Source organism: Polychytrium aggregatum (assembly GCF_025602895.1).
Source record: "Polychytrium aggregatum strain JEL109 chromosome Unknown BJ171scaffold_51, whole genome shotgun sequence".
NCBI lineage: Eukaryota > Fungi > Chytridiomycota > Chytridiomycetes > Polychytriales > Polychytrium > Polychytrium aggregatum.
This window is the reverse complement of record NW_026516253.1, coordinates 121,481-148,189: the sequence shown is the minus strand read 5'-3', so window position 1 is coordinate 148,189 and position 26,709 is coordinate 121,481. Positions and strand designations below refer to the sequence as shown.

At 58.6% G+C, this 26,709-nt stretch overlaps 4 protein-coding genes across 4 annotated transcripts; 2 read left to right on the top strand and 2 right to left on the bottom strand.

The window, feature by feature from the left end:
* Positions 1–1,039: 1,039 nt before the first annotated feature.
* Positions 1,040–4,528, top strand: BJ171DRAFT_602706 (peptidase family M1-domain-containing protein). The gene is made up of 5 exons (XM_053115156.1): positions 1,040–1,798; positions 1,990–2,096; positions 2,207–2,334; positions 2,487–2,527; positions 2,629–4,528. Exons 1-5 carry the CDS (start codon positions 1,089–1,091, stop codon positions 4,385–4,387), a joined length of 2,745 nt encoding a protein of 914 aa, XP_052962737.1. The 5' UTR covers positions 1,040–1,088; the 3' UTR covers positions 4,388–4,528.
* A 12-nt stretch (positions 4,529–4,540) lies between these two features.
* Positions 4,541–12,705, bottom strand: BJ171DRAFT_241820 (uncharacterized protein). The gene is made up of 19 exons (XM_053106650.1): positions 12,506–12,705; positions 12,249–12,327; positions 11,801–12,050; positions 11,345–11,493; positions 11,033–11,160; positions 10,795–10,912; positions 10,532–10,673; positions 10,203–10,390; positions 9,318–9,990; positions 8,958–9,127; positions 8,606–8,867; positions 8,309–8,475; positions 7,829–8,175; positions 7,459–7,652; positions 6,857–7,366; positions 6,496–6,708; positions 6,081–6,320; positions 5,831–5,876; positions 4,541–5,700 (listed from the first exon to the last, which is right to left on the bottom strand). Exons 1-19 carry the CDS (start codon positions 12,621–12,623, stop codon positions 4,694–4,696), a joined length of 5,001 nt encoding a protein of 1,666 aa, XP_052962736.1. The 5' UTR covers positions 12,624–12,705; the 3' UTR covers positions 4,541–4,693.
* Positions 12,706–13,539: 834 nt separating this feature from the next.
* BJ171DRAFT_523049 (uncharacterized protein) lies at positions 13,540–18,734 on the bottom strand. Its single transcript, XM_053112541.1, has 10 exons — positions 17,997–18,734; positions 17,043–17,563; positions 16,645–16,724; positions 16,277–16,391; positions 15,868–16,023; positions 15,414–15,710; positions 15,084–15,191; positions 14,826–14,959; positions 14,504–14,669; positions 13,540–14,335 (listed from the first exon to the last, which is right to left on the bottom strand). Exons 1-10 carry the CDS (start codon positions 18,328–18,330, stop codon positions 13,940–13,942), a joined length of 2,307 nt encoding a protein of 768 aa, XP_052962735.1. The 5' UTR covers positions 18,331–18,734; the 3' UTR covers positions 13,540–13,939.
* Positions 18,735–21,989: 3,255 nt separating this feature from the next.
* Positions 21,990–24,313, top strand: BJ171DRAFT_241783 (uncharacterized protein). The gene is made up of 4 exons (XM_053106649.1): positions 21,990–22,300; positions 22,713–23,376; positions 23,586–23,670; positions 23,823–24,313. Exons 1-4 carry the CDS (start codon positions 22,082–22,084, stop codon positions 24,139–24,141), a joined length of 1,287 nt encoding a protein of 428 aa, XP_052962734.1. The 5' UTR covers positions 21,990–22,081; the 3' UTR covers positions 24,142–24,313.
* The last annotated feature ends 2,396 nt before the right edge of the window (positions 24,314–26,709 follow it).

The window sequence follows — 26,709 nt, the reverse complement described above, 5'->3', positions numbered from 1 at the left end:
TTGGACAAGAAAGGCTTGAGCTCGGTATAGTCGCTCCCGGAGAACTTCTGGCGTGACTCGATCACAGCATCTGCGGCTGCCGGGCTCTGGATTCTGGAGGCTTCCACAGCCGCCAGACGGGTCTTGACCTCTTGGAGTGCTTGAGACAAGAGGCCGTTCTCTTCACGGAGCATATCGACCTGGTCACGAAGGGTGTTTACGCTCTTCAGGATTCTTACGTATTCCGATGGCGAGACGGAGACGGGGTCAGTGCTTCCCGGCCCTGGGAGATCAGGGTCGGCTTTGACGACGGCTTGGCCAGTTTCCTCGGAAACACTCTCCGAGGGCCCTGCGGCAGAGATCGGTGTGCTGACTCTTCTCGTAGACATTGGCGGTTGTGAAAACGGAGGAGGACAGGGCAACTGGATAGGACGGGAGGGACAGGGAAGAGGGAGCAGCGAGAGGGCATACACGTGAACGACAAAACGTGACAGCCGAATCGCAGCGTTGCGGTTGTTGGGTCCTCGAAATACATTATTTTGGCGGCTCGGATGTGTACGCGGAGTGGTCACGGACATGGGCCGGGGATCAAAGCAGACGGATCGGGCGTGGCCCCAGAAATACACATCGGCCTCCGCTAAATCCAAACACTGCCGGTGGGGCTGAAGGCGACAGCGGCATCAAGGTATCGCAGCAGATCGACAGCGACATCAAGGTATCGAGGCAGAGCGACAACGGCATCAAGGTATCGAGGCAGAGTGACAACGGCATCAATGCATCGAGGCAGAGCGACAGCGAGCGGCTGCCCCGGATGTTGTTCCGGCGCCGAGATCATGCCACCCAAGCCAACGGCAACATCGTCAGCCGTCGCTTTGATCGGCCCTCGTCCATCGTGGGGATCCTGATCATCCCCCTCAAGCATAAACTTTACAGCGCAAACTCGACAGGCGCATCCGACGGTCCGCCGCACCATCGGACCGCCGCACCGACGGCCGCTCTGCCGCGCAGTGGTCCCGCCGCCCGAATATATAACGCTCCTCCGTCGCCACTCGCCCTCCATCATCCACCACCTCCGTCTCTCGCACTGCCGATTGTGGCCTGCCGCTTCCATGACCATCTCGGCCCCCCACCCCGAGGAGACTAGCGTCCGGCTGTCGCCCCATGTTGTGCCTCGCCACTACACCTTGGACTTCCGGCCGGACCTGCGCAAGCTCAAGTTCAACGGCTCGGTCGAGATCCAGGTGCAGGTGCTCGAGCCCGTGTCGGTGATCCGCTTCCACGCCGTCGACCTGGACATTTCCGACGTTCGTCTCGATGGCAAGGCCGGCCCGCTCTGGCCAAAGACCGCCTACATCAATCCTCAGACCGAAACCGTCGATCTGACCTTTGCCAGCCCCGTCGAGCCGCAGGACTACGTCCTCGCCGTTCGCTTCCGCGGCACTATCAAGGACCGGGTGCCCCGCGGCTTCTACCGCAGCTCCTATGTCGACGACAACGACGTCACCCACTATCTGGGCGTCACCGACTTTGAGCCCAACTATGCCCGGTGCGCCTTTCCGTGCTTTGACGAGCCTGCCCTGAAGGCCGTCTTCCAGATTTCCATCACCTCCAACCTGCCTGTGCTCTCCAACATGCCCGTCCAGAGCGTCTCGCCTGCGGGCAAGCACCGTCTGCAACGCTTCTCGTTCGAGCCCACGCCGGTGCAGTCGACCTACCTGGTCGCCTGGGCCATCGGCGAGATGACCCGGCTCGAGTCCTTCACCAAGTCGGGTATGCCCGTCGGCGTTTACACCCAGCCCGGAAACGAGGAATATGGCGGGTGAGTTGCGAGCCTGATACAGAGCAACGAGACAGACCAAGATGTGTTGCTGTCACCGGCCCCCGTGCCTCCATCATTCCATCATTCCATCCATCGACTCGCTTCACCGCCCCGACCTTGCACCATGCTGCATTGCTACTAACACGGCCTTCCGTCGCTGGACCCTGCTCCCACACCATCCTCTGCGACAGGTTCTCGCTCGACATTGCCACCAAATCGACCGACTACTTTGCCGAGCTGTTCGACTACCCGCTTCCGGTCCCCAAGATGGACCACTTCCCTGTCCCGGATTATATCTGTGCGTTTGTTTTCAGTCTTGTTGCTCTTGTCGCTTGTTCTGTCCGATGATTCTCACCGCCCAGCAGGACTGGCTGCCCAGCAACCCATTGACCTCCCTTTCTGTTCTAGCCGAGGGAATGGAAAACTGGGGCCTCGTCACCTACGAGGATGATCTGCTCATGTGCGATGTTGAGGCTTCGCCGGCCGAAGAGCTTCAGGAAATCGCAATGTTGATCACCCATGAGGTTGCGCACCAGGTAAGCTCACCCAATGCATCTGGCGACGAATGGGCCGCTGCTCTGTGAGGCTGCACCCTGGCCGCCTCGGCTCCAGCGTCTGCTACATCATGCTGCCCTTGCTCCTCGCTTGCCATCTTGCTTGCTGGCCTAACCTGTATCGGTTCTGCCAGTGGTTCGGCAACCTCGTCACCATGAAGTGGTGGGATGATCTGTAAGTACTCGCGTGTGATGCCGTCCTGGCTCTCGACGACTGCTCGCCGCACTTTGCCTGTCTGTCCTGCAGCCTGGAGCTCACGCCTTTGTCTCCTCCAGCTGGCTCAACGAAGGATTTGCCGAGTACATGCAGTACCGGTCCGCCGATAAACTGTATCCCGCCTGGGATCTTCTGTCGCAGTTCTTCTACTACGAGCACATGTCTGCCTTTGGTGTCGACGACACCCGATTCACCCACCCCGTTGCCATGCCCATCTCGGACCCCAAGCTGCTGCCGACCGTCTTCGACACCGTCACCTACAACAAAGGCGCCTCCATCATCCGTATGCTGGAGAATTGGATCGAGTCTGCCACCCGTGCTGATGGTGCCCCGCATGGCCAGTTCTGGCACGGTCTCCGCCACTACATTCAAAAGTACGCTCTGTCCACCGCCTCGACTGCGGATCTGTGGCAGTGCCTCGATGACAGCGCCTCTGTTCTGGGCGAAAACGTCGTCAGCACCACCATGGCCAGCTGGATCTCCAAGCCAGGCTTTCCGGTCGTGACCGTGGCTTTCACAGAGGGCCATGTCGAGCTCGGCCAGTTCCGCTTCACTCTGTGGAGACACGCCGCCGACGAGCCCTCTGACTGGATCATCCCGGTCGCATACAGCGTCTACAGCCTCGACCACGACGGCAAGCCCGCGCTGGTGCAGGGCCCTACGACTGTGCTCCTGTCCGAGACCACCAAGGTGTCGATCCCGCAGTCTGACAACACTCTGCTTGTAGTTAACCCCGACCGCGTGGGCTTCTACCGCACGCTCTTCGACTCTCCGGAGTACTACCAGAAGCTCGCCCGCTGGCTCAAGAGCCACCCCTCGGCTTTCTCGGCGGCGGACCGGGCCGGAGCACTCTCCGACGCCTGGGCACTTGCCCTCTCCAACCGGCTCGATATCGCCACCGCCATGAGCGTCTCCGAGTTCCTCGCCATCGACCGCGACCCCACCGTCTGGCGCACCGCCATCGACGTTTTCGAGCGCATCGACGTCATCGTCGGCAGCCGCGACCCGGCCCTGCTGGCCCTCTGGAAGACCACTGTCCGCGACTGGATCAAGCCTCTTGCTGCCGAGCTCGGCTGGCACGAGCGCGACGACATATCATCGCACCAGGCGCACTTTGACTCGCTGCTGCGCTCGGCGATCATTGCCTATGCCGTTTCGCTGGAGCTGCCGGCGATCATCGCCGAGGGCGTCAAGATTTACAACGTCGTCGTCAACAACCGCAACGAGGAGGTCTCGGAGCACATGGTTGATCTGGTCTATCAGGCAGCCATCTGCCACGCCCCTGATCCGCACGAGGTCTTTGAGACGCTGCTGCACCCCGACGACGAGATGCCCGGCGACCCGACCGAGGCCCTCGGCTGTGTGCAGCTTCCCGAGCTCCAGACTCGCTTGATCAAGCACATTCGATCGGGCAAGCTCCGGCCCCAGGACGTCGTCCCCGTCCTCGAGAATCTGGCCCGCACCAACCCCAGCGGCACCCACCACGTCTGGGAGTTCCTCCACCGCAACCCGGATCGTTACCTCAAGACCTCCCGCAACGTCGTCAAGGTTCTTGTCGAGGACTGTGTCGCCCGGCTTGAAGACCCAGAGCAAATCTCTCAGGCATTTGCCTCTGTTGGCGGAGAGGGCAAGTGGGACGTCTACCACGACGACGAGCCCGGAGCCACAACCGCCATCCGCAGCGGCCTGGAGCGCCTCAACGCAGCCAAGTTGAGCCATGCTGCCCTGAAGAGCTACTTTGCCGGATCCCACAACTCCGCCAAGGCTTCCGTCCCCGCGGCCTCCCAGAGCCGTGTCAAAGCAGCGATCGAGTGCTGAGGGCCTCCAGTCCATTCGCCCACCCCGCCTCCACGGCCCCAGCTTGACAACAGCCAATGCACTTGCAAACCCCTCCCCATCACGCAATCGATTCCCAATCCTTTCTTGTACCTGTGTGCCTTCTGCAATCAAAATACACAAATCTATTGTGCGTTCGAACCCCTGGTTAGGGTCGGAGTGTGCTACGAATGTCGGGACAGGAGTGAAGTGCGATACTGGGTGCGAAGAGGTCGAGGCACGGACTGGGTCGGGTCGGGTCGGGTCGGGTCGGGTCAGGTCATTGAGGTGCTGGAGACGTGGGTGAATCTAGGCTTCGTAGTCGACGCTGTCGTCGTCATCGTCGTCGTCGCTGGAAACTCGGCGGTAGCGCGATGATCCCTTGCTCTTGGAAGCCGACTCGAGCCGCTGACTGGTCCGCTGGGGCCCCTGTCTTGGCTGCAGAGCTGGGGATGTATACTTGGTGGTTCGGATCTGATACTCATCGTCGTCCGAGTCGTCCCTGCTTGATTTGGCTGTCGATCGCGACTGCTTCTTGCGGGTCAGTTCGGCAAGGACCTGACTTCGCGACGACGACTTTGGGGTCTGGTTCCGGGAGGCTTTGGTTCGGCGATGATCTTCCTCTTCCTCTTTGACATACTCGTCCTCTTCCTCTTCCTCCTCTTCCTCTTCCTCCTCTTCGTCTTCGTCTTCGTCATCGCGGCCATTCTCGTTCTTTACGGTATTACGGGCGCGGTCGTCATCGTCCTCACTTTTAACGTCGTCGTCATCATCGTCCTCATCGTCATCGCCATCGCCGTCGCCCTTCAGCTTTTCTTCATACTCCTCTTCGTCTGATTCGAACTCGTCCTCGTCCTCGTCGTCCTCGTTCTCATCGTCGACGGCCCGGTTACCGTCGGCTTCGGTCTTGACGGCGTCCTCCATTTTCACGTCATCGCCATCATCCTCATCCCCATCCTCATCGTCATCTTCGTGCGAGTCAGAGTCAGAGTCGCTGGCGTAGCGGCTGGGTTTCTTGGACCGCCGAGGCTTGCTTCGGGAGGATTGTTTCCGAATGATCGGGCTCTTGCGTTTAGCGTTGCCCGATCGCGACTTGGGAGTCGAAGCAGCGAGAGACGACCGCGCAGCCAAGATTGGCGACGAGGCAGGGACATCGTCCTCCTCGTCGTCATCGCCCTCGGACTCGTCGTCCATCAGCATGCGTCGCGACGTTTTCGAGGGCGTGTGCGGTGGTTGGCCTCGAGCGGGTGTCTTGACGCCGGGGTCGTTGACCATCGAGTCGCTGAAGATGTCCTTTGCTCGGCTTGGCGTGATCTCTGAAGAAGCAAAGCGCACCCTTGGGTTATCATGGGAGTTTGTGAAGGCTTGTGTCGACTTTATGCCTTCGCAACTCCTCCGCACATCCATCAACGACACCGGCAAGAAAACAGCAGCCATGAGGCATACCTTGCGAGATCTGCAGCAAGCTCTTGCGTCGGCTGGGCGTCCGAACCTGTACCAGCACAGCAGTCAAGGACGTCAGTTGGTGTTATCGTGAATGCCATCAGCGGGTTTGGCGTCCCATTGAGCTCATCCGTGGACAATCGGCTGCGATATAGCCCAGGCTGGGGTACACCTCTGGGACGCTCTGCCACGGATGCCATCAGAAGCCGGTCGAGCTGGTCGAGCCGGCGGCTTGCGCACTCGGATGCCTCACCATGCTATCCCGCGCCCTGGGGATCGGCTGCTCTTCATCCATGGCATCATCGACAGCCTCGGGTTTGATGAATGACAGAATCGAGCTCCGCGTCGACCGGGGTTTGGTTGATTTTTGTACTTCGCTGTTGACGTTCATGATGGCTTGCTCGTTTTCGACACATTTGAGGTGCAGCTCCGCCATCTTCTTCTCGTACTCGTCAGCTGCAGTCTTGAGATCGGATTTTGCTGCCTTCTTAATCTGCGGATGGTCACACGAACATGGTCAGTCGGCAGGCTTGCCGCAGGACACAGGGTCGTATAGGATCGCATGTGTATGTGCTCCCCCTGCCCCACACACGGCACACGCACGAAACTCTCATCCGTCGCCAGCCTCCCAGCCCGCGCGCTTGCACCGCCCGGTTCAACTGCACTACCTTGACGATCAGATCCTGGAACGACTTCCACACGGCGGGCTCGTGTAGCTTGTCGCCATAGTGGGGGACGCCATCAATCAGCTTCTTGATGCTCTTTTCGGATGTAAACGGGAGCAGCGACAGACAGTGGGCAATGTCCCGCCACTGGCGCTCCGAGGACGAGTTCTTGAAGCGCAAGCAGAGCTTCTCGACAATATTCTCGGATTGTTTGTCCTGCGTGAAGCACAGGCGGGATGGCCGCGAAGGGGAGGGCGAGAAACAGGATCGAGGGAGCCAGGACTGTGAGCTGCGAAAGCGGCACCCATCACGGTGCCCAGGCCGGTCGACTGTGAGCGAGAGAATGCGTGGTCATAGTCCCTACCTTCTTGATAAACTCGAACAGGAATCGCATAATGTTCTTGAACTTTTCTTCGTCGACGCCCGTGGTGGGGTGCGACAAGTTGCTGATGATGTCGGGCAGGTTGTTGTACACGGCGTTGTCCTTGGTGCTCAGCTCCGTGAAGAACAGTTTGGCCAGGTCCGAGATGCGCTGGTCCTTGTCTTCGAGACACTTGGCCATCTCGCTGATCTGGCCCTTGACCTTCACCATGCCGTTCAAGATGAGATGGGTCAGTACCATCAACGTGTTCTTCTTGACCATCAGGTCGCCGTCCGAGAGGCGGTTGTACAGGTAAGTGATGTTCTGGTCGATGAGCGAGTTGTAGCAGACGGTCATGTCGCCGAGGCCGATGATGGTGTTGCCACGGATGATGGGGTTGCTGCTCTTCTCGAGGATGGTGAACAAGAGCTGCAGGTTCTGGTCGCAAAAGTCGGCGCTGACACACATCAGCTTGCAGAGCGAGAGCACCGACATGATCTGGAGCAGCGGGTGCTGGAGGGTGGAACAGAGTCAGGGTTTGAAGCCGCCAGCCCAGGTGCATCGTCCACCAGCGATGCGGCTGTTGCGTAGACTCTTCAACTTACGCTGAAGGTGAGATTGTTGGCACAGATGAACGACACCAAGGGTGCAAATGCCGAGAGCAGCGACTGCTGTGAAAACAGAAGCTCCTTCTCGCGGATAAAGACCATGGCCTCGGAGAACTCGTCGTCGGCTGTTCCGGTGACGTTGTCGAGGTCGTCTTGGGCCGCGCGCTTTCGCGGGGTCTTGCGAGCTTCCTCTGCATTGCGATTCACAGCGATTTTGTCACACGGATGCAGTGGCAGAACCACAGAGTCGGGTGACAAGTCAGCAACGGCACTCGCCACTGTGGCATCGCTTGCATCGGCGGATGATCCATCATTTGCTTGCCGCGCTGTTCGTCTGCCGCTCCATCCGCGCACTTGCAATCCTTACCAAGGTACTTGCGCCGCTTCCACTCCACCTCGATGGCCTCGAGATGCACAATCTGCTTCATGGCCACATGGCCGACAGCAAAGCAGAGCTTGGCAAGATCGAAGGCCGTGCAGTCCAGGGCTCCGCTTCGCCCCGACTGGGTCGACATATCCTCCTCGCCCGTGTCCATGGGGTCAAAGTTGAGGTTGGACGACATCATGCTGGCGACGCTGTCGACCTCCTTGTCCTCCGGGCTCTTGATCGAAAAGACCTCCGAAGCCATCTTCTTTAGAATCTCACCGCAGATGACATCGGGATGCTCACTGAGGAGATAGATGGTGTTGATGGCCTGTTCGGCGACGCCAAACCTGGATGGGGATTCGAACGTGAGCAAAGCGAGAGCAGATTCACCGTGGAGAAGGGTTCAACAAACCACGCATGCCCTGCCGCGCAAATCCCGGGCTGTGCTGATGTGGTGCGATTGGATGGAGCCCTCCATACCAGTGGGTGGAGTAGACCGGCTCCAGGATCAACTCGGTCAGCTTTTTGAAAAGCGGGTGATGCATCGGGTACCGCTCGTATATCAAAACGGGCCCTCCTTTCTCTCGCGTCGTCTGACCGAGTTGCTGGATGGTCATGCACGCGTAGCGGGCCAGGAGCAGATCCGTCTGTCGAAAACGAGAGTCGTCAGGGTCAAGAGCAGCCACCCGGCCATCCAGTCATCCGGCCATCTGGTGATCCGGCCATCTGGTGCTGCCAATTATTGCAGCGCCCAAGTGCAGCCACTGCACGTTGTACCTTGCCCATTTCGCCAAACCCGACTCGTAACAGCACGTCCAACTTGGCTGCGATTCGTTGTCGGCCCTCGTCCGATTTGCCGATCATGCCGAGGATGATGAGAGCACCCCGGCGCTTCTTGGGGTCCAGCTCCCTGCGCTTGGAGCCAAATGTTTGCCACAGCAGCTCGATTGCCTCGGCAGGGATCTTGCCCTTGACCATCAGCAGACTGAGGAGCTGCTCCAGCGAGGTCAGCTCGGCAAGGGAGCTGCCGTACGTCAAACTGTCGAAGAGCACAGAACCGCGTTCAGTCGCACAGTTAACTCCATGAATCCAATTCACCAGACTCGCGAGTGAATGCAGGGAGACCCACCTGATCAGGTTGTCCACAATCTTGGAGATCCGTTGGCCCTCGCTCAGGTCGCCCGGAGGGTCCAGATAGATGGTGGCATAGTTGTCGATCACATGGTCGCGCACGCTCTTCTCATTTTCGCTGCTCGTGTCCTTGTCCCAGACTTTATGGACCATCTTACGAACACCGATCTGTGGAGCAGCAAGGCACAGCCGTCAGTATTCATCAGCATCGCTGTCACCGCGCTTGGCTCAAGCGACACAGCCTCCATGGACACATCCGCCGCACATCTGCCCCACACCTAGGGAGCGCGGCCCCGATTCGCGACCACATCGTGGCAAGTGAGCGCAGCACCGAATGCGGATTCGGCAGGGCACTTACATCCGCGCACTCCATGTCGAATCGGTGCGAAACGACGAAAAAGTTCATGGCCTCGACGACTTCGGACTTTGTGGTCGAAGCGAGCAGCTCACACAGCACGGCGCTTGCGTTCGTCATTTGCTTGGAGAACCGGATGGCATCGGCGTAGTATTTCATCAGTGCACGCATGCTCCGTAGCTGCTCTTCGCTGGCAGCCGCGACAACTTGCGGGTAGTTCTCTGCATCTTTGCTTGCATCATCGCCACTCGCATCCACAGCAGCTTCCGCGCCGTCCGCCATATTGTGGTCATCGCTTCCGCTGTCGTCATCGGACTTGTCGCCGGCACCGCCGACGTGGCTCACGTCCGTACCAGCCGCCGATTTAAGCCTTTTCTTTGGAGTGCCCTCGGCCTCATCTTCGTCTGGATCCTCGGCCAGATGCACGATTTCAGCGGGGAACTTTTCGCGGAAGAGCTGATCCAGGTCGCTTGCTCGCTTCTCAAAGAGTCGGAGCGACAGCTTTCCGCCATCAATGTCCCGGAAGAAGGGACACGAATAAACAAACTCGGTGAGGAGCTTGGCTGCGTTTCGGCGAACGTTGCTGGCCTTATCGTTCAAGCGGCCGATCGTCAGATCGATGAGCTTGGGACGGACCGAAAGAGGAATGTCGGTGACGATCTGGCTGTCGCGTCGTCTGAGAGTAGCGGTGGCGGTGACGTTTTGCGTGCGGACGATCGTTATAGGATATGCAATAAGTGTGTGTTCCGACACCAACGCAGGAACTGGAGAGCAAGGAAGCACTTGGACTTTGGGCGAGCCGAGTCACTGGCACCACACCCACATGCGATCCGCTCAGGTGCACACAGTCTCCAGCACAATCTGCAAGCACGACGCTCGCGGACTTACTCGCACAGCTTGTAGATGACCTGCAGCACCTTGACGCGCACATATGAAGAGGTATCCCTGAACCGCTCCTCGATGACGTCGTAGTACTGCATCATCTGCTTGCTGCTGATCTCGGAGCTGCTGACAGCGAGATAGTTGTGGATGATGTTGTAGATGATTTCCATCATTGTGCAGCGCATCGTGTAGGACTGGTTGTGGGTTCAGAGTGAACTTGCGTCAGTCTCCATTTCCTCGAACCAAACAGCCCCATTTCCAGGCCCATCTCGGAACCGATATCGGTGTCCAGGGTGTCCTCTGCAATTCATCACTGTGTTCGAGTCGCAGCCAACCTCCGAGTCCAGATGTGTCTGCAGGAACACCATCTGCTTCTGTGTCTCCTTGGGCAGGAGCTCCGAAACCTTGATGAGGAAGCGCGAGATGGCCTTTGCCACTTTGGCGTCCTTTTCGCCAACCTCCATCTTGCCAATATCGCTAGGAACAAGCGGATGGCCACATCGTGAAGATCGGATCAGATCAGAATGGCGCCAAGTACCGCAATGGCCAGCGGCGACTCCCAGCTATCGGTAGATCCTCAACGATCGGCGGCACCTACCGGAGCACATCGTCTACGACTTTGACGAGATCCCTGTGAGCCAGGAAGCCCAGCAGCTCGGCCATAGGCTCTGCCAGATGCTCTTCTTTCATGTACTGCAGTACACGCGAGGAGACCGCTGTAGTTCGAGCCGCGAGCGCAACCGAGGGGTCAGGATAAGGTGCCCAATCTCCGCATTGGCCGCCGTTTCACTGCTTGTCACAGGGATGACCTTGCATCCTTTGCATCTCATGCCTACCGTTGCCGAATTTGTTGTCGTACTTTTGCGCACACAGCGCAAGGATCTGGAACGTGTGCACCTTGAAATCGGTGATTTTCAGATTCTCGGGGTCCTCGAGCAGCAACGCCAGCGACTTTGTGATCATACTGCATGGTTTCATGGTAACAGGGTCGAGCAAATGGGTGAGATGCGACAGTTGCTTGGAGGTCTGTGCCAGATTTGTCGATTTGCTCATTTCCTGAGCCAGTGGGAGCAGGCATCGGTGCATCAAGTCGGCCTCGGATCATTCAGCCTGGCAGAGGCTCGGGATGGCGAGACCGGAATACCAACCTCGACAGCACGTCGCGCTCGGTCGACGAGATGATGATGCGGTCCAGCTGCAGAGACAGAAGCTTCGAGAACAGTGATAGGGACTTCATTTTGGGTCGGATCCACTCCCACTCGGCATCTTCTTTGTTGATGTTCTTGGATCTACCTCTCTGTGAGTTGTCCGGGGAGGCGGCGAGTTGCATGGGAATCGTTGCATTGAAATGCCCACAAAGTTACAGAGATACGAAGGGAGGTTCGAATGGGTTACGATGAAGGCAAGATGGTCCCCAGGCGGGATGTTCGCGATCGTCCGGACTCGACTCCAACCCAGCCGAAAGTGAGGCTGGCACTTCCACAGAGCAATATCCAGAGAGCCAAAAGCCCACTGCCAAATCACACTCGACATATCACAGCTTTTGGATGCCCCTTTCTCTCCCTCCTTCTTTCGTTGCACCTCATCCGTCGTCGATACGGTACCTTGGGCTTGGTCGAGGCGCCGCTCTTGTCATCCCGCTCCTTCTTTTCGGCTCTCCAGCGATTCTCGCCGGTCTCGAGGAGCCAGTGGATCAAGTACGAGTACATTTCCAGGCTCTGCTTTCCGATCTCAAAGGCACGTTGGTTGCCATCGTCAATGTCCCGCTGCACGCTCTCAATCTGGGAGTCGAATTCGGAGAGCACCAGATCGACAAACTTGTTGCCGATGGCGCCCGGAAGACTGTCAAAGTGTCTATGTTGCGCCGGGAAAGGATGAGATTGCGGGTGGCACACAAGTCCGAGGACACCAACGGTGAGTGAGAGGGAGAGAATGAATGAGTCTGTGAGCGAGGGCAGCAAACCGCAGGAGGCAAAGGCAACCCTCCGGCTCCTCTTCCCCTCGACAAGTAGATACGATTGTGGTTCAGGATGGATTGATCACGGTGCTTACTTGATAAAGCTTCGGACATGATCAAAGAGCTGCTCATCAATGATGTTGGAGGAGTCTTCCTGGAGTTGCACCAGGATCTCTGCATTGGGTGAGAGGGGTGACATTGCGAGTTGGGGAGGGGCGATCGGCGTGAGTGGGGCGCTGCGGGATTCCAACGTATGTACTGATCCAGGTCCGATGCATCCGAGGGAGGGGGAGCACGATTGGGAAGCGACGCCCGAGATAATCCAGTGCAGGAAAGAGAGACGATTTCGCACCATCGAGCTTGCCGTCGAGCTCACGGAATCCCCAGTCGGACAGCGGAAGCTCGGCGTCCCAGGTGAGCGAGCGCTCCTGCAGCTGCAGAAGCTCTGCGTGGAGGTCGAATGTGTTCATGGCGCTCCAGGGCCGATCTGAGAGGGCCAGCGGGTGTCCGTGGATGAGCAGGGAAGGGGGGAGGAGCGAGCGAAGAGGAGGTTGCTGGGGTTGCAGGTTGATGGCAGGCGGACTGGTTGGTTGGTTGGCTGGCTGACTGACTGACTGGCTGGAATCAATTTGCCCGGTTTTGGAAGGCGCCGGATGGAACCAGCGGCCCAAACCGAACCAGCAGCCCATGTCACAAGCCACCATGGCACCTCGCATCAAATGCGCCACCCAGCGGCCGGGATTGTTGTATCGCATGCAGGGCGAAGGATGGGAGTGTCGATTCCGGACCCAGAAAAAGACGACGACCCTGGGTCACAAAGCAGGGACAGTTCTCGGCGCAAACAAAGTCGAGAAAACGTTTCCAAAATGAAATGGGACACCCCCGTTTTGAGCTATGACTGTATTTTTTCTGGAACCTGAATACACACACCCACTCATCGCATTCATGGCCAAGCAAGCAAGTCATCGGCCAGGCACCAAAGGAGACCGAAGTGGTGACTGCCTTTGGGAATGCCTCCTGGAAGCAAGGGAAGGGATATGCTTCCAGTCCCAGGAGACTCAGGTTTGCCAAGTATTTCGAGCAGTTCCACCACCACCAGAGACGACCACCAGACCGATCCGTCTCCAAGATCCATGTGTGCTCGGTGAACGAGTTCAACACGTCCCAGGTGTGCTCACATTGTCGGGAAGCCAAGCGACTCGAGTCACCCGAGTATCTTGATATCGAGAAACCACACTTTGTCCGGAGCTGTGCAAGCTGCCATACGCTGTGGGATCGAGACATCAATGCCTCAAGGAACATGATCTCGGTATGCCAGTCGATCATCGCCACAGGAGATCGACCGGGTGTATTCAAGACTGTGCTTCCCAAACCAACCTAAACAAAGAGATTGCCAAACAGGACGGGAAACAATCTCACGGCTTGCCCGCTGGGGCCTACAAGTCAGTCAGCGGGCTTCAGACATCTGAAGCCAGGAAGTGACTGTCCCGTTTCTTTCTGGACCGACTGTATATTACTTCTATCTGGAAAGCCAAAAAAAGGGAGGAAGGAACACAACATTCAAAGCAGTGCAGAAGAAATCGAAAGACAAGCAGCAACCGCTAGGAGCAACCCCAGGCGGCAGTGCGCAAGGATAAACAACAGCAAACCAAAGACAAAGCTTGATAGTAGTGGCAATCAAGGATGGGCCTAGTGGACATGGGTGGGGGGTAATGGTCTCGCCGATAGATCTTGTTTTCGAGACAAGGGGTGGTGGTGGCGGAGGGTGGGTTGCCTTCTCTCCGATCTAGTTGCTGTGGCCGCCGGTTGACATACTGGTCATAGAAACCTGGTTCTTCATGGCGCTTGAGCCCGACACTACCGAGGCGTTGGAGGGCTGGTTCTGCAGGGCGCCACGGGTGGGATGCGAGTCGGCCGACATGTTGGTGGTGGTGTAGGAAGACGACTGCTGTTGTTGACGGTAGACTTGGATATGCTCGGAGGTCATGGAGCCTGTCCGGATGCTGTCGCTGCTCTCGAGGCCATCGAGCGGACCGGCGAGCAGCGGACCGGACGGGCTCAGGCTGATCGACTCGGGGATCGATGCCAAAAGCTCGGCCGATTTGACTTCCTTGATGGCTGCCTTGATGAAGTTGAGAAACCGCGCTCCGTACAGCACGGGATTGACAGCCGAGATTTGGGTCTGGCCGTGTGTAAGGGAGTCGGCATGAGACATTGAGGTATCCTGTACAAGCACACAGCCGCACTCAACCGTACCCTCGTCACACCCGATAGCTGACCGGCGCAAATCAAGGTTTTGCTGGGAGGAGGGGAAAGTCCCCGTCTTTGATGCAGTCGAGCGAGAGCTTACCCCGTCGGCACTCATGCTTTTCCATGCGTGCTCTACGCGCTTGGCAGCATTGTATTTTGTAAAGATGTCGATGATACCGATGTAGTAGATCTCCAGACCGGGGTTGTTCTGGTCATCGGTCGAGTAGTATCCACCGTGGTCGCGGTAAAAGTTACAGTATTTGCGTCTGTAAAGGAAGGGCGGCGACAGTAGACACACCGCCGTCGATAACAGCACAGTTAGCGCCGTCCGGTGGGCTGCGGTTCGGCCAATCCAAGTCTCTGCCATCAAAAACAGACAGGCAGAACGGAGCAAGGGAGGGCGATCCGGATGGCCGACTCACTCGCTCGGTGTGTTGTCGGGCAGCTTGGCGCTGCCAAGGGTGACTGCCTCAGACTCGATGATGCTCCTCTTGAAGGCGCTGGAGCGGCTGCCCCGTTTCTGCAGCGTCGGGCGCGACAGCGTCTCTTTTTGAGGCTGGGCATTCCGACAGATGGTGGAATGAGATATTCGGCAGACACGATGGCGAGTCCAACCACAGTCCCGCAGATGGGGCCGAGCAAGAGACGGACAGGCGCGGCTCAAGGCAAGTGGAATCTACCTCGAAGACGTTCAGAGTGTTCTCACGGATATTGTCTTTGTTGCCCTTGATGGTGTCGTGATATCCGATCAGCAGCGAATAGTCCATGATGCGCATGCGGATGAGGAACTGGGTAGATGATGCAAGAGTCTGGTAGGTGAGTGGGAGATCGTCCCTTGTGTGTCGTCTTCCGGGCTGTGTCTGTCTGTTGGAGCCGCTCTCACTGCAGCGACGATGCATCACTGCCGTCCAACAATATCGAGGAGGATGGCAGAGCGCTCCACGTCAAGCAAGGGGAGCGGTCTAGATCGAGCAAGGAAGCGACAGGGCATCGACAGAAAGGTCGCTTACAGCCACATCCTTCTCCAGCTGATCGATCAGCGTCTGGCGCTTTTCGGGCCCGAGCACAATCCGCTTCTTGCGATTCAGAAAGTTGAGATCCTTCATGACATCGCCGGGCTTGGGCTCGTCGACCTTGAGCTCTCGACCGATGGTCGAGCCCTTCAGATCGTAGACCTCGTGGATATCCTTGTTGGCTGGGAAGACATTGCCCATGACCACAAAGTGGATCTTTCGGTTTCCGGGGAGCTTGACACGATGGAGTCCAAAGATGCGCGAAACCAGTGTGTGTGGATTGTGGCAGATGTGCTGCGAGCGACAAGTGTGCGCACGATGCGAGTTCGATGGGAATGCAGTTGGAGTCAGGGATAGTGTCGATGGCATTGAAGCCTTGCACCATTGCATCGCCGTGGCATTGCAACCATGCGATGCCGTCCTCTTGCACCTCTCTCTCTTGGACTCGCACCTCATAGTACTGCTGCAAGATCTTCCTCAGGAACTTGTGCTCGCCGTGGTGGATAGTCTTGATGATGAACCGGTAGTCTTGCGAGAAGTAAAAGAAGCTGCCGCTCTTACCAGGACTGCCGAGCTCCGAGAGCACATACTTTCCGGTCAATGAGAGCTGCATCGCACGGCGAAACGGGTTGATTTGAATCGAGTTGGGTTGAGATGAAGGGACATGGTGGCCAGAACCAAACAGGATTCAGAGTCAGTCAAACGGGGGATGGCAACTACACAAAAGGGTATTGGGACAGGCGTGGTATGGAGCCCGATTCGTGTGATCGTAGATACAGGACTGGTGCCGAGGTACAGCGAAGGAGCGGTGGTTCTCCCGCCAGACCGATGCTTGCACATCATCGAAACAAGATACCCACCAAGTACTCGGCAGGATCGACCTTGAATGCATCGCGGATATATCGGAAGACCCAAGGGGCATAGTCCTTGAACTTGAAGTCGTACTTGGATGAGGGCGTGAGTTCGTTGCCTGTGCTGTTCCGCACCAAGATGGGCGATCGCGATCCAGTACAAACAGCAGAGTGTGAGAGACAGATCATCAGGCAAAGCGCAGATCGGAGGGGTTGGGCACAGAGGCAGTACCGGCGCCGGCCAGTCCCAGACAATACACTAAGGATGCGCCTCGCATGTATGTGGCACGAGCTCGGGGAATACGATGCGCTTCATCCAGTGGTCGCTGTGGTGCGAGCAATGCTGCCAGCCAGCTGGCTGGGCTTCCAAAACCTACACATCAAACGCCAGCTTGTTCGCGGCTTTGTAATCGGCCGGACTCAGTGGCCGCGCAGGCTTGGCATTGCATCTCGAGACCTGTGATTGAAGAATTCATATAGGAGCGAATGGAGGGGGGGGTGTGCGAATCACAAGATAAACCGTTTAGAATGCACCCCCTTTAGAAAGTGCAATTCGCAACCGACCCCTCGGTGACCGAGACATGGCATATTCAAGCGAGCAGCACTGCCGCAGCCAACGACAGCATCTGCAGCGCCCGAGAATCCAAAAGACTTGCTCAGCTGAGACACACTGCTTTGACCCGATCTGGCCGCTGTTCGGCCGTTGTCCCGCCGTTGTTTCGCCGCTGTACCGCCGTTGGCACACGAAGCAATCGAGCAAAACTGCGGTACTGACCGAGATTCGGATGCCTGTGAGCATATCGTACATCAGCATGTAGTTGACATGCCCTTCCTTGACGGGCGTGCCGACGAGCACGTCCTTTTCGCTCTTGTTGCGTCGGAGGCGCCGCTCGGGATCGAAAAAGGACGAGCTTATGGTCAGCCGGCGTGTGACGGTGCCCTGTTTGAGCATCGGGGTCGATCCGACGGAAGAAGCGATGCCGTGGCTACTGGAATTGAAATTGTTGGCGAGCGGTGATGTGGGGGACATGGGCGATATGGCATGAAGAACCGAGTTGGAGCTCGTGTCGACGATGACGCTCGACGACTGCGATGCGGTTGTAGTGATATTGGGGAAGTTGAGGGAGCCTGTGGGCCGCAGAGGCGACTTTACGGGCGACGGGGTTGCGAATGACTGGGTACGAGTGGTTCCAAAGGTTTCGCGTCGATTTTCGAGAGGATCCTTGCGTTCCTGGACTTTGAGCTGCGCTGTGGAGGTGACAGGGAGCTCCATCAGCCGGGCAACATTGGGCGAAGCTGGGGTGAGGCCGAGTGAGGTTCGGGACACAACCAGCGAGCCAAGGCGAAACCACACATCGCGACATTGACGACCGATGAAGTGGATGCGGGGGTTGCCGGGGTTGGGTCAATCAAAGTGTTGAATAAAAGACAGCGACAGGCCAGGCCGCAGGCGACCAAAGTTGATGGCACCATAGCAAGCGTTGAGTTGATATTCCAGGGAGGAAATTGTCAGGCCAGAGCAGTGTCAAAGTGCAGGGTTTTGCATCCGCAGAGTCAGAATGTTAGATCGCGTCGACACACGAATGTATCCGCCTTGGATGAATGACGGCAGCCATCGATACGGCAAGCCATCGGTATCGCCAGCCATCGATGTCATCGGCCCTTGGCAGAGCCAGCCATCACCGCCACGGCGGACACCCAAGCACCAGTATCTCCGATGCATTTGTACCTGGAGCGTCGGCCGGGTCGCTCAAGCTCTGGGACGAAGTCGCCGGAATCACGCCAAGCATGGCGGTGAAGCTCTTCTCCAGCCCATCGGTTCCTTTGAGATACTGGTTGCTGGTATCGACTTCGAGAGGGGCGGACGAGTTACCGGAGAGCCGAAGCAGGGTTGGAATCAGCGAAGGCGCTCCGGGGTTGGCGGGGGCGGCGGGGGTGATGACGATGGAGGCTCTGGGCGACGGCTTTGAATCTACCGCAGAGGCCACCGCCGCAGAGGCAGGAAGGGCTGAAGATGCATTGTCGTTCATGGGCTCGTCGTGCGAGGAGGCGATGAGGGCCATGGAGGGTTCAGGGCTTGGGGCGGCAACACGATAGAGAGCGGTGGGATTCGAGGGGCGACGAGACAGAAGGTAAAGGCTTGGGCGGCCAGGGGCGAGTCGGATGCAGATCGATGGGGATCAGAGGGGCGAGCGGCAGTGGCAGCGACTCGGTATCCAGAGGGGAAGTGTGCGAAAAAGCCGGGGAGGACGAGATCGAAGGATCGAAGGATATGCAAGAGCAGGGACAGGAGGAGCCACGACGCAGGAAACGCCGAGACAGATCGATCGGGAGATGTCCGGCGAACGGCAACGGCACCGTGGAGAAGCAGACGGACAGCGAGGATAACGGAGGAGAGGAGAGAGGGGGGTCCGGTCCAAAGCCGTATGGCAGAAGCAACGGCGGGAGACGACAGCCGACGAAGAGCAGGAGCAAGGGGGGCGAGTTGGGATAGGAGATATCGTTTGGCTGGCTCGTTTGGCTGGCTCGTTTGGCTGGCTCGTTTGGCTGGCTCGTTTGGCTGGCTCGTTTGGCTTTGCTGGCTGGCTCTGTGGGAGGATTTGGCTTGGTTTGGTTTGGTTTGATTTGATTTGGTTGGTGCTGCTCTGCAAACCTGCCCTGGCGGTTCGTTATTTTTCGAGCGAATGGCGCCGCAATCCGACAGCGCGGGTGTCTGACACGGCGTGAGCGCCGGTGGATGGTCTGGGGGACCTATATCGGCGAGACGATACTGATGATGCTGATGCCGGTGATAATGCCGATGATGCTGATGCTGATGCTGGCGGTAACTTTGATGCCTGCCGGGTGGCAGCGGCACTCGCTGGATCCAGCCTCGGTGAGCGAGGCAGCCCTGGCTGTCATCCCACACATTTTCCGCACGCTCTCTGCAACAGCAGCGCCAAAGCCGCAACGCGATGGCTTTTGGGTTGTGCGAGTTTGGGTTTGTTGGGTTGCAATGCTCCGCAGCGGACAAGCGACTGTGGCGCTGCGCGGCTGTGCGACAGGCCGGGTCGATCCGGGTCGATCCAGGCGGGTTTCGCGAGCCCTTCCCCCAGCCCCAGCCCCAGCCCCACGCTGCCTTCACAGCGCACGCGCGGCCTTGCCTCTCCCAGGTCCCTGAAACGCAAAGGCGCAGGCGACAGCGGAAACAAGACCGAGTCGTCGGCGTCCAGCCAGAACTCCTCCCCACCGAGGTTTTCCCGCCAGAGTCCCTTCGCCACCCGCAGCTCCCTTTTTTTCCCCCCGCTCGCTCGATCCACCCGCCTCTTGCTCTTGCTCCACCGGGTGGAAACACTTTACCCACGACCCCAGGGTTCTGCTCGGACGACAGCGCAGCCTCGCTGCGGCTTTGGTGCATGTCGCACTTCCAGCGGGACTGGCCGCTGCCACATACTTCCCGACAGCAGCAAGGCCGTCTCGCAAATTAAAGTTGCTTTGCCGCTATAGAGTCCGCTCGCACCAGTAAACTTCTTACTCGCTCCATGACGTCACCACCACCACCACCACGACCAAGAAACGTTGCTGTTCCCACGGATCAGCACCACTCTCCTCTTGGGCCTCCACACCGGCCCTCGGTCGTCGTGTCCCCCGCAGGCCGATGGCGAGAAACGTGCGCGGTCGAGCGGTCGCGCGCTGACATGTGAAGTGGTCGCATTGCTGGCCAAAGGAGCACCAGCCCAACCCGCACTGCCCCGGCGACCTGCCTGGGACTGGGAGGGTGGTCCCGCAAGTGCTCGATTGGCTCCTGCAGGACAGTTGCTGCTGCTGCTGTTGCTGTCGTTGGCGGAGGCGGAGGTGGAGGCGCTGTGGATGCGCTTTAGTGAGCCGGAGGCAGCGCTCGGATGGGCAGCAAAGCACAGAAGGGGGCCTTGCCATCGACAAGCACTTTCGATCCGGTGCAAATGAGCGCCTTGCCACAGACCCATCCGGGTCCATGCGGGAGAGGCCCCATCGTCATCGGACCTTGCCCCATCTCGCAGACCGCGGCGCCCGTCTCTTATTTGTCCCCGGCCAAGGCAAGACACCACAGCCGACGGCAATCGATTGACTATAGCCCCACATCGTATCGCATTTTTCCTTCCCGTTGCGCTCCCTTACTCTCAGTTCCAATGCATCGTTTCAATCCCCCCCCCCGCACAGCCCCAGCGCAGCCCACCACCTCCACACCCCGCCCGCGGCAACAGAATCCCGACGCCCACAAGGGCAGCAACCTGGAACGTGCGACCGCTCGCTGGGCGCACGCCGATTGGCCCGTGCCCCGCGGCACGGCCGGCCCAGCACGGGCCCGTTGCAATGTCCGCGAAGTGGTTCTGCACGGCGCTGATTGGCGGCGGCCCACCCGTGTAACCACGTTGCCTGCTGCCTTTGGCCTGCCCACCGCGCGGCTGCCCCGGGCTTGTGTTTTGGTGACTGCCCATTATTCAGCGCTTTTGGAGCAACGGCGCTGGACTTGGACTTGTGCCAGCCGAGATCGCCTGCAGCGCCAGACCGGATATTACGCCGGCCATCCCCTTCCCCGCCCCGAGGCTGTCCAGCGCCCAAGCGTCCTTGCCTCCCCAGCTGGCTCTGTTCTGGTCGTCCTTCCGCGCTCCCGTCTGCGACATCCGAATCCGCTGTCGGTAAGGTCCAGCCTTGCAATCTTGCCTGGAGGAGGGTGGTCCACTCGAGACTGGTCCGGGATGTGTTTCCAGACGGCAACATGTGCCCACCCCGGCGCCGTCGGACTCGTTGGCGTGTGTTGGCCGCAGGCCGGTTGGGTTGGTCTGGCAGATGCGTCGCACCTGCGAAATGCACTCGGCTGCACTCGGCAATGGCGTCTTGGTCGAGTCTGCGATTGCGGTCCCACTTGGCAATCCCACTTGGCAATCCCGCTCGGCAATCCCACTGGGCGGTTGCATCTCGCCCAGCAACCTCCCCCCCAGCCGGCATCCGCCATTCGGCCCAGCAATCCTTTTTCCTTTCTTTGCTCGGCAATCTCCTCCCCCTCTCGTCTAACACCCACCGTCTCTGTGCTTGAATCAACCCCCGTCATCGCCAGTCGCATCGCCAGTCGCATCGCAAGCCTCCTCGTCGCCGCTGTCGCCAAGAGCCCAGCACATCCGCTGTTGCAGCCACCGCACTGCCCACTTGCATCGGCTCGCTCGACCCGCGGCTTGTCCTCGTTTCGCAGGCCACGTTCCATAATTTATCCTTTCCTCCAACCAGCTACAAGCCCGTCTGTATCCCCACCCTCTGCCTCTTTCCGCCCAACCCCGACAGTCGACTGTCCAATCCGACTGTCAAGCAGCCGCTTTCACCCTCGTACAGCCCAGCCCAGTCCCCCAGCAACCGCCCCCCCTCGCACCGGTCTTTGAAATTTAAAACCCGTCTTGTTCCCTCGCCTTGCCTGTCCTCCTTCCGCCCCCGTATCCTGTCTTGGGCTTTGGCAATCAGTCTCGGTTTCGTTCGCCTGATTGTCTCTCGAGTCCATAATCTCTTTCCACCCTCCCCTCGCTGTCTGTGCTCCCACGCTGCCTGCCCTTCCTCGCTGCCTGTCCTTCCTCGCTCGAATCAGACCCGGTGTCTCCAAGAGCGCTTCGCGTTGTTCTGACCAGGATCTTCCAGAAGCCGCCTGCCTCGTTGCTCCCAGCTTTCCTCGCCGGTCGCTTCTGCTTCCGCCACCTCGCCGCTCGGCTTCTTTTCTTTACCAACGCAACCGCCCTCAACCTCGACGGGCCCGCCCCTCTGTCCGTAGCCTCCCGTAGCCTCCCGTACGCCAATCTCTTAGCCTCGACCATGGCCCATCAGTCGCCGCTGGCGTTTCCCGATATCCGCACTCTATTTGATACTACCGATTCGCAAATGAATCAGCAGCCCGGTCTCGTTGACTCGAATCGAATCTTGACCCCGGCTCTGGATCCGGCAGCCCTCTCGTCAGCGCCGCCCAATACGGTCTCGCTGACAACATTACACCACAGCTCGCCCCAACAAGTTCTGGCCCCGGTGACCTTTCAGGTAACTGCTTTACTGCAGAAGGGGGGATATCCTCCCGACTTGTGCGTGGAGCAGCAGAGTGTATGCATGCCGCTGGCTTTGTGCATGCTGGGCAAAATGTGGTCGACTGGATACGGAGTCTGGATGTGGCGTCCTTGATGGCCAGGCTGGTCGGCTGGATGTGATGTTGCTCAAGATCCCAAAGACAGCCCAACACCCAGACCAACACTATCGCATATCCACTCCGAGATCTGCTCCGATCTGCTCCGATCTGCTCCGATCTGCTCCGATCTGCTCCGATCTGCTCCGATCTGCTCCGATCTGCTCGCCCAACAACCGGCACCCAAATCTTTACTATCCAACAACTAACATTCATCGCTCCATATCCAATCCTTTCCGACCATCCCCCGGCTTTGGCCCCCGTCCTCGCCAGCCCTCCTACTCTCCCGGCATGCGGCCTCGTTTGTCGCCCTACAGCCGGCCCCAGAGTGCCCACTCGCACTCTCGCGGCCCGCCACCCACCTACGCCCATCAGCGCAAGATTATGCGGACGCGATCAGCAAACGACTTTTCGGGCCTCAGCATGCCCGAGACCCGCCCGGTCGAGCTCACCTCCCCCGACACAATCGCCCGGCCACCTCTGGGCTTCTCCCCGAACGTCGGTCCTGTTGCCGCGGTCGCCCTCAAGCCACCGTACATGATTCCCACATTCCCCTCGCCGGGAATGCCCTCGCAGATCCATCAAGCCTCCATGGTCCCGCTCCAGTCGCTTCCCCAGGCGCACCCCTCGCCGTCACACATGGTTCCGTCGACGCCCCACTCGATATTGTCGGGCGACTCGCCCTTCGGAGACCAGATGACCATCAGCTTTCCGCCGCTCGAGAGTCCGCTCATCCAGCCTGCTGTGGGTGGCTATCCGTCGCCGATGGCCTACCCGCACATGCGCCCTGCCCATCTGCTGCAGGCCCAGCCGGTGATGGTGTCCCACGAGAGCCTCTCGGCCGTCTCGAGCAGCCATAGCAACCTCACCTCTTCCTTTACAAGTCCGTCCATGTCCGGCCATGATCCTGCCGCCTTTGGTTCAGACGGATACGCATGTAAGCAGCGCCGACTTATGGCTTATGATAGCAGTGCGACATGTCGTCCACAGCAACTAGATTGGCTGAGCCAGTCGCCTTCCTGCACATCCGTCTGTCCTTGCGACGCCGTGGCCTCCCGCTGTCGTGTGGGTCTCATTTGCTCATGTTAGCTGGTCCTGACTACCTTTCTGTCTCTTCTCGATGCCAATGCCGCTCTCCACAACCAGCACTCCACGATGACGGCCTTGGGGCTGGCAACGACGATCTCGACCTTGGCGATGACAACGACTTTGACGACGACGATGACGATGAGTACGTTAGTCTCCTCCTCTTCCCCACACATACACATACGCATAGACATACGCATAGACATACACATAGACATACACATGCATGGCATGCAACGCTTCCGCCCAACCCATGCATGCCATTCTGATCTTTTGCCGTCCTTCTGTGTACTCCAGCTTCCCCATCGGCACTTCATCTTCCGGCGGCTCGAAAAAGTCGCTCCGAAAAGCCGTGCATCAGGTCTCGGAGCAGCGGCGCCGCCTGCAGCTGCGTCAGTGCTTCAATTCGCTCGTCGAGATTGTGCCGCTCGACAAGGTGCCCATCGAACGCAGCGAAAAGAAGCGCACCCGGTCCCTGAACCGCATCCAGATCCTCCATCGCACCCTCAAGTACATCTACATGCTGCAGGAACGTCGAGAGCGGCAGGAAGAGACCCTGTCCAGACTGAGGCAGGAGCTGCAGGAGCTGCAAGAGCCCGACAGCTCCTCTGGATGAAACCAATCCAAGCGACACTGCTGTGTTCTCTATAGCTTCGCCGCGCTATTGGTCTACTGGTCTACGGCGCTACTGCTCTTCCGTTTCTGTTGTCCCTCCTCCTCCTCTCCTAGTCTCTCCCCTCTCAGTCCCAAAGTGCCCTCCCTGTTCGCTCTGCCTCGAGCAGCATAAAGTCGTTGGGCATGGCTTCGACTTGTGGAAAAGCACTGCCCGTGAATGCCCTACTTGGCGCAGAGGCGCTACAGCTTCCTCGCTTTCTTCCACAAGCAACGGACAATCGTCCTTGTGCTTCGTTGACCCGTCTTTCTGTCTCCGTCCTTCTTATTATCTCCGCCGTTCGTCGTTAACGTCGCCCCTGCCATTCTGTGTCCTGCCCATGAGCCCCCCCCTCTCCCTCACCTGTGGATAGCCATCGTTCTGTCTGCCTCCGTTGCCCTGCTGTGCTGGAGTAATTGTGGCTGATCCTCTTGCTCGCATCCTCCCCTCCCCTCCCCTCCATTTTCTCCATTTTCATTATTATATTATTATCGGTTTCTTTGACTATTGCTTTGCTGCCTATCTTTCTTTCTGCATTCTGTCCTTTCGTGTATTTGCCAAGTGCTATTGTACATCAGAGTTGATTTTAACCAAGTCCTTGCAAGCCCCCCTTCCTTCCTTCCTTCCTTCTCTCCTGTTTATCCCATCTTCTCAGCAACCCGCATCTGCATTTCCACGACCTTCTTGCTGTCGCATCCAAAGAAAACAAATCGTGTCTACTTACGCCACCCCACCTGCACCCCCCCCTCTCCGTATGTCCTGTCGAGCCTGCAAATGTAAACCTAAACAAAGACTACTTTAAGCAACACATCATCCCTAGCCTGGCTCGTTGCTGCGACTGCCTCTCTCGAGAGTAATCTATGCTCTATACTTAGACCAGCCACATTTGGATATGCATCGTGGTCGTTGCTGCAAGATGTCATTCCGCCCTCCCTCTTGGACTGGTTTCGCACGGCGGGACTGGGCTTCAGCAACAAAAGTCGCCACCGCTGCTCTCCTTCCGGCTTTCTCGGTGGCTGCCGTGGCCGCCTCGGCACCTCGGCCATCACCACAGCCTCGACCCCCGGTCGCTTGGCCACGCGGCGCCATCGCCAGCGCGCTGGTACATCCTGGCTGCGGGGACGACTGTTTGTGGTACCGGCATGGCCCTTTGTTGGTGCTCGGAATCGCCAATGCACGAGGACAGGCGGCCTTGCAGGGGCACAGCGATCGTTTGGCTGCGTGGCTGCCCGATCGACTTTGGGGGGTGCCTGGTCTGGCGGCCATGCTGCGTCCGCGGCCGTCACCCACCTCCATGCAGTGATCTGCATGAGCACCCTGCAGTCCATCGAGAGTCATCTGCCGCCGCCCGCCGACCGGCAGGGCCAAGCAATCCTCGCTGTACCCCATGGCTGCCCTCGCTCGTCGACGAGCAGCAACATCGACTTGCTTGGGCCAACCCGCTGTGGCTCGTCCCCGTCCTCGTGCTGTGGGCCGTGGCCCCCCACGCCTCCCGACCACAGCCGCTGGGCACCACGGCGACAAAGGCCTGCAGCAGCGCGTGGGAAGCGCCCCTGTCTTTGCCTTCCCAGCCAAAGCCGTTTCTCCTGCCTGGTCGCGGCGGCTCGGTGCTCGTCATCCTCCTGTTCCCCAGTCCAGCTCCCCGCTCCCATGTGCCTGCCATCTGCCTATCTCGCTCTTACATTTTTTCCCTTTCTTCTTTCCCCCCTCATCTCCTTATTGCCATCTTTGCTCAAGATCCACAGCACCAAAGGCGCAACAGCGCTCCAAGGAAGCCGTTTCCCAGGCTCGCTTGCTCGCGTGCTTGCTTGCTTGCTTGCTTGCTGGCCTTGGGCGATTCGCAGGCACAAGTGTTGCCATGCTCGCCGGGCCATGTGGCTGCTCTTCATTTTCGGAACCATGCAAGCCACCATCGCTCAGCACCACGGTTGTGCCGCAAACCTTCGTTCGTCTCTGAACGCCTTGCCCCCCCACGCTCCTCTTCCTTCCTTACTTCTCCCTCTCCGTTCGCACGCACGGCTTGAAAGAGCACTACCGTTTGTTCACTCGTCTGGTGCCTGCGCGTGCCTGCCTGTCAGCCCGTTAGTCCGTCCGTCCGTCGGGCTGGCGGATCTGTGCCTTCATCGCTGCAATTCTGTCCAATCCCGATACGAGCAGAGTGTGGGCGAGCGAGCGAGCGAGCGGGAGGACAACGGGGCTCTGTCTTGCTCTCCCGATTCCTTGGACTTTTGCCATGGAAAAAAACAAAAACCAACTCCAAAGAGAGAGAGTGTGCGTGTGTGTGCAATCCTTGTCCATCTGGTCCCGGCTCGCTACGGGTCTGGTGTTCCATGGCAGGGGGGCATCCCGGACTCTATACCCAAGCTTGAGTTTGAGCCAGCGCGGCATTGCAGCGATGGCAGAAAGCAAGTGGATGCGACGGGGTATCTCCAAACTTTGCTTTTCGCTGGCTACTTTTGGGATGGGGATTTACTCTTGCGCCGACTGTGATGAGCTTGGTCGTTCCCGGCCGAGTACACGACATGATTCAAT